Source organism: Apium graveolens, chromosome 5 (genome assembly GCF_009905375.1).
Source record: "Apium graveolens cultivar Ventura chromosome 5, ASM990537v1, whole genome shotgun sequence".
Classification (NCBI taxonomy): domain Eukaryota; kingdom Viridiplantae; phylum Streptophyta; class Magnoliopsida; order Apiales; family Apiaceae; genus Apium; species Apium graveolens.
This window is the reverse complement of record NC_133651.1, coordinates 305921566-305928162: the sequence shown is the minus strand read 5'-3', so window position 1 is coordinate 305928162 and position 6597 is coordinate 305921566. Positions and strand designations below refer to the sequence as shown.

Genomic DNA, 6597 nt, shown 5'->3' with positions numbered 1-6597 from the left:
AACTTTGTGTATATAATGCAGAATTACTTCAGCTCCTGGTTCTGTTGTGGGATGGCCTCGGATTCGATCATTTAGGAAGAATATTGCAAGTGGCTATGCTCCAAAGCTGTTGGCAGATTAATTTTTACTTGTATAACATGAACTAGTTATGCCACTGTTATGCTAACTTAAGAATTTTACGTAGTTGGCCTTGAGCAGAGAAAAAGTTTGTTGATTAAATTTGTTGTTCGGATTAATTAGGTATTATTTGAACATATGATGTTATGGTAGGATTAATAGGGGTAAGCAAACAGGCTAGCCAGCAAATGGTCACTATGACAACCTCTGCTTGAGCTGAGTATGACTAATTACCTTCATTTAGTTCAGTTGTGATCATGATAGGTTTAATGTACATCTTTTCCTAACTTTAGTTTGTCTTATGTTTCATTGTTCAGCTCAAAATGAGCCCTCAATTAATAATATCCAGAATATTCAAGCAGAGAAAGCCATCACAGGATTGTTGGATGGGAGTGGGGAATACACACTTGTTTACGAGGATAATGAAGGCGACATAATGCTTGTAGGGGATGTACCATGGCAGTAGCATCTTGTGAATATGAATGATAAGTTAATTTTACAGAACTTCTAATTTATCATCTTGCTACTTGTATTATGCAGTATGTTTGTGGACAATTCAAGTAAATTAGTAAGTAGATTCTCCTCGACTAAATCGACTTGATTGAATTGCAGCATTGCAACAGTGAACAGACAAGGGTCTTGCTTAGAAGTGTTCCATTTGTTTATCAGCGACAATGACCCTGTCTATTACAAATTGATGTTGCATTGATTAAATAGGTTGTTCACTAAATTATGAACCATATTGTCATTAATTTTGACCACATTGATGTCATAATTAAAAAAATCTTTCGAAACGTTTGTCTTCTTGTAGAATGACGCAGTCCTAAAGGCATGTGCTAAGCCACCCAAAACTGCACAGATGGACAATGAGGGATTGCAGTCAAAGAAAGAATGATTTAGTAATACGCATCAAACTGTGGTGTAACCAAAAGATAACAATACCACTCATCAGCCTTGACATTCTTCTTTTCTGTCAAATTTGTGTTGTCTAATTAATTTGTGCATTATTATCTTTAGGGCATCATGCAGTTAGGGACATGCTGGTAAAGGAGGACACTTAACAAAAAGTGGACCAAACACTTGCGTCTGAAGTCGAGGAGAATATGAAAAGTTTCTAGTGTTACTATTTTATTAAATTTATATTTTTTTCTAATATTTAGTAAAGAACCTGAACTATTTTGATTAGTTAAAATAATTGTTGTTGTCGTAGTTTTAGACATGTGATAGTTTGAATGTTTGAGTTGGTTTGGATGTAATACATTTTGTGGTATGTAATGATATTTTGGGATTGTTCGCTTTCAAATAGCAGAATTTAATGTAGTATTGCTTTTTACGTATGAAAAACATGTTAATGGTATATATGTTCAATTTACAAATAAATCTGGTCAAATTAATATAATACAAATCATTATAAAAAATGGGGCCTACTTGTGGGCCCCAATATGGGCCCCACAAGTGGGCCCCATCTTTTTTTTTTGCAAATTCAAAGTGCAAAGGTAACATACATAGTTTGATACTATAGACATACACTGATGTTACCTTTGATGTTTATTGTAACATAAAAGTCCATATTGCACCAGGACAAAGGAAATGTTACCTTAGGGACCAAAGGTAACTCGAAAAAAAACAACTTAAATTTTATGTTACCTTAGGTCTTTTAGGTGGCTATGGTAACATTTTTTTGGCCTGTTGTAACATTTTTTGAGCGACTTTTTAGTGATTGATCAGATAATTGGTGATTAATCGAATCGAGTCATTGGAAATAATTTAATTAATTAAATAAAAATATGATTCTAATATTTAAATTTCATTAACCTTTCATAAATTTTACAAAAATAATATCATGTATCATTAATTCATATTTGTTATTTAAGGATTTTATACAATTTTTGATAGTTGATTTATTCATAATAATTAATACTAACCATTTAGTAGTTCAAAAGTTAACTACTAATATATAAATTAGATATAATTTCGTAATGTGCTAAAATTAGTTATATTGAAAATCAACTATAGGATATTGTGAAGGATGAATAAGAGTAATTTAATCGAAGAAACTTGTTCAATTATTAAAGATTATGATTTGTGGCGTATGATAGTCAATATAAGCATATATACTATTATTGAATATTAATTATTAATTTCAATTTTTCTTAAAAAATTATTTTTTTATTAATTTTCACCATTTGACTGAACTGGCCAATTTTTGACCCGAACTGACCGATTTTTGACCGAATCTACCGACTTTTGACCTGTTTTTTTAATAAACCGCACTTTGATCCGATTTCCGATTAATCGAGATGGGATCCGTACAAACTCCGATTAATCGGCTGATTAACGGATTAATCGGTCAATTTTTAGAACACTGATTTTTGCTGAATCTAATTAGCAATTTTGTAGTTTTTTTTGTTAAATCTATTAACAATTTTGTCAATTTATTGAGTTGAAATCTTGACATCTCAAAAAAGACATATCAACACTTTGTTGACATAATTTTGCCAGTTAATCAATATATGAACTTATGTAAAAGAAAATGCCACGATAATGTGGCCCAATCTCACATTGTCTTACGTATTTTTCAATTTCTTTTAAATAATTTAATGAAGAATTGTTAATAACCTCCTATTCTCCTAAACATTCCTCTTAACTTAAATTAAAAAAATAATATGACACAACAAATCAGAAAAAAATTATAAAATCCTGTTTATGAATCAATATATCAAAATATCAAATTATTAAATAACATATTTATTATTGGAGAAAGGTTTATATATATCAAGACCAGTGCAATAATGTTGAGCACCTTACTTCCATCTTTTAATATATATTTGTATGTTTAAGTATATGTATAAGTGTTACTCCCTCCGTCCCCATGAATTGTTAACATTTTCTATTTTGAGATGTCTTGTTAGATTGTTAACATTTCCAAAAATAGTAAACTATTTATACAATAATATTCAAGTACACTGTTCCAAGTAATATCCCTTCTTTAAGGCCTTTAAAACAACCTTTCAGATTTTGTACACTGTGATCCTGCTAATACTGAAATCTGCAGCAAACTTTTTTTATCATTCCATGCTTTAATTTGTTGTTGTTGAAATTCAGGACAATAAATTTGGACATTAAAGCCAATATCAAGAAACATTTATTTTGGTGTAGCAATCCTTTATAAAATTGTTTTGTGTAAGTAAAATTGGTTAGCTATATATAGTTATCTGTAAAAGTAGTTGAAAGTTTGTATTAAAAAATTTAAATATTTGGTGGGAAATGCAGAACTTTCAATGACGTCAATCACTTTAATATTATGTATATTTTGAATTCCAGCATGCATGTGTTGTACTTATTTATTTTATTTTCTTGGTACCAGCAACAAATATAAGTTTTTTTTATTACTTCTTAAATTCTGTCCCAAATCTCAAATGTTAAGAAAACAAAGTGATAGATGGAATACTTCTTAATTAAACTCTTGATTTTATGATTTTTTTATTGTATGCTATGATTGAAGTTGAATTAAACTCTTGATTTTATGATTTTTTTATTGTATGCTATGATTGAAGTTGAAAATTTACTAATGTTTATATTTTGTAATTAGTGTTTCATTTTGCAAGTGTAGGAGTTTAGTCTTGGGTTCATTTTAAAGTATTTTTGAGTAGAACCGTGTGAAACCTGGTTTACTAGATGTTATATTGGAATCAAGAGTTGTGATGGAAAGAAAATCATTTGAAAAGTTTAGAAAAAATTGATAGTTCTTACCTACATGAAATCAGAAATTCAAATAATCTTAAATATAATTAATTTAAAAGCATGTATTTTAAACCACTACAAAATGCGGCTTAATAAAATTGTTCTCTTATAATGATACATATGTGTACATGAAGAAAACATTTCAATCTTTTCCAAAGAAAGTTATATTTTTGCAATTAAAAACCGTAAATACAAATTGTGCTAAATTTAATTATTTTCAAAATAAATAAATAATCAAGAAATGTAAATGAATTTAAAAATACAATACCTTGTTCGGCCTCATTTAGCTTGAAACAATTCTAAGGGAAGTATATGGTAATTGAAACCTTCAATTTTTTTTTTAAATATGATAAACGTTTATACTAAAAAAACTTATCTATACTATACTATTATAAGCAGAACACCATCTATTTGCTAGTTGAGTACGACAAATAACAACAGTCAGATCTAAAGTCAGAAAGATGAGTACCGTTGGATGCAATAATAAAATATTATTATATTAATATTTAAACAGCTCTCATGCATACGTCCGGTGAACAACATATTATATTATATTATTTATTTTCAGTCAACTCTCAAAATATTATAAAACATATATTGTTATAACTTAATTATTATATTTTTTAATTTATTTTTCAACTATTTAAAATTATATTATAAAATGTATTATTAAAAATTATAAAATGTTAAAAGCAATCGGTACGGGTTATAGGCTACTATATGCATAGAAAAACTTTTAAACAGGATCAACTTCAACTTGTTGAAATCGTTTGTTGCCACAAGTACAACTCTTTTCTTTCGACTTTCATGTGTTCAGATTTATTTTCTGATGTTATGATCAAAGTTTCACGATCGACGTGATAACCTAAACATGCAGTCCAACATTTGGTCACAGCTGTGGTACATGTAAACCTCATCCTTAACATGAAAATCAACCAAGATACAAATTTTTTCAAATTGTCGGAACTACTTTGTTGAAATATTGTACATCCTCCACGTCCAAAAGCAAAATAATTCAAATTTGTTGACAATCATTCTAGCTGAATAGTGATCAGAAACTCCTATAAAAACCCATTCACTCCACTTCAAAATACAACATATCCAACACCCTTACATATACTCAAAGATGTCTCTCACTTGCTTAAAATTTCTCCTCATTTTAGGAGTTGTGTTTTTCACAGCTCCCTCCTCCGCTGATTATCATTCTCATCCACCAGTCCACAAGCCACCGGTTCACAAGCCACCTGTTTATAAGCCTCCGGTTCACAAACCACCACCAGTCCACAAGCCACCAGTTTATACACCACCTGTTCACAAGCCACCTATCCACAAGCCACCATCCGAAACTCCATATGTTACTGATGATCATTACCCTAGCCACCCCATTCATAAACCAACACCAGTGTACAAACCACCTGTTCACAAGCCACCAATTCACAAGCCACCAGTTCATAAGCCACCAATAGAGCACAACCAACCAGCAACAGGGGAGCACAAGCCAAGCCCAGTGTACCAACCACCAAAGACAGAGAAGCCTGTGCCAGAACATAAGCCACCACACTTGCCACCAGTTGTTGTGAAACCACCGCCTACTCACAAGCCTTTTCCACCATATGGTCACCATCCTGGACACCCTCCTGTAGAGAATACCGGAAACTAATTAAGACGTACCATAATACGGCCCCGTCCAACTACTATAAATAAGAGTGGCCTGAGACAATGTTACTGATGTATCGATGCTAGTTGCGTAATGTTTTGGCTTTGATAGATCATGAGCTTGTACTGCTATAATTAATAAATCAGTGTTTTGACCAGTTTTGCTCTTTATATATTTCACATAATAATGTTATATATTTTGCTAATTAATTACTCTACTCTTGCATGCATGCACGTATGTTTCTAGTACTAACTTATTCTGCATCCAAAGATAAGCTAATTTGTATAAACACAATAGATACAGAGAGACTTTTAAAATTAACTTCAAAGACGCACCCACAAAACAATGTGGCTGCAAATGATTTCGCGGTTTAAAAATTTAATACTGATTTTATCAAATAATCATTGACACACAATAAATACTGATTATGTACAAGATAAATACCGATTATGTACAAGAGTACAAATTGTTACTCCCTCCGTCCCTCCCGAATGTTTACATTTGGGTTGGGTACAAACTTTTAATAAAAATGATAAAATAGTGGAGAAAAGTTATAAAAGTGAGTAACCGATTAATAATATATGTATAAAGTGGGTATAGTTGAGAGAAATAGTGGGTGTAGTTATTTTAAAAATTATAAAAACTTTACTATTTTTGGAAAATTTTGAAATGTAAACAATTGGAAGGGACATCTCAAAAAAGAAAGTGTAAATAAATGACAGTGACAGAGAGAATATAATATAATAATGATTGTCAAAACTTTATCAAGAAAACTCATAAAACTTATCGAGTAAGTCTCTCAAAACTTATCGAGTAAGACTTGCACAACTTTTCAGAGAAGAAACTAAGTAAGGAAGAATTTTGATTAAAATCCTATCTTATCTTTCGTAACACGTATAATCCTATCTTATCTTCTTTCGTAACACGTATAATCCTATCTTATCTTTTCGTAGTACGTGTAATCCTATCTTATCATTTCGTAATACATGCAATCCTATCTTATATTTTCGTAGTACGTGCAATCCTATCCTATCTTTCTGTAAGTATGAATAGGACCTTATCATATACACTGAAAATAT

At 30.7% G+C, this 6597-nt stretch overlaps 1 protein-coding gene across 1 annotated transcript; it reads left to right on the top strand.

Annotated features, from left to right (window-relative positions):
- Nucleotides 1–4961: 4961 nt before the first annotated feature.
- LOC141659325 (uncharacterized) lies at nucleotides 4962–5731 on the top strand. The gene has a single exon (XM_074466132.1). It carries the CDS (start codon nucleotides 4988–4990, stop codon nucleotides 5519–5521), a length of 534 nt encoding a protein of 177 aa, XP_074322233.1. The 5' UTR covers nucleotides 4962–4987; the 3' UTR covers nucleotides 5522–5731.
- Nucleotides 5732–6597: the final 866 nt, after the last annotated feature.

Excerpts from the sequence above, each read along its gene's own strand:
- LOC141659325 (XM_074466132.1), top strand. The coding sequence starts at position 4,988 with ATGTCTCTCACTTGCTTAAAATTTCTCCTCATTTTAGGAGTTGTGTTT.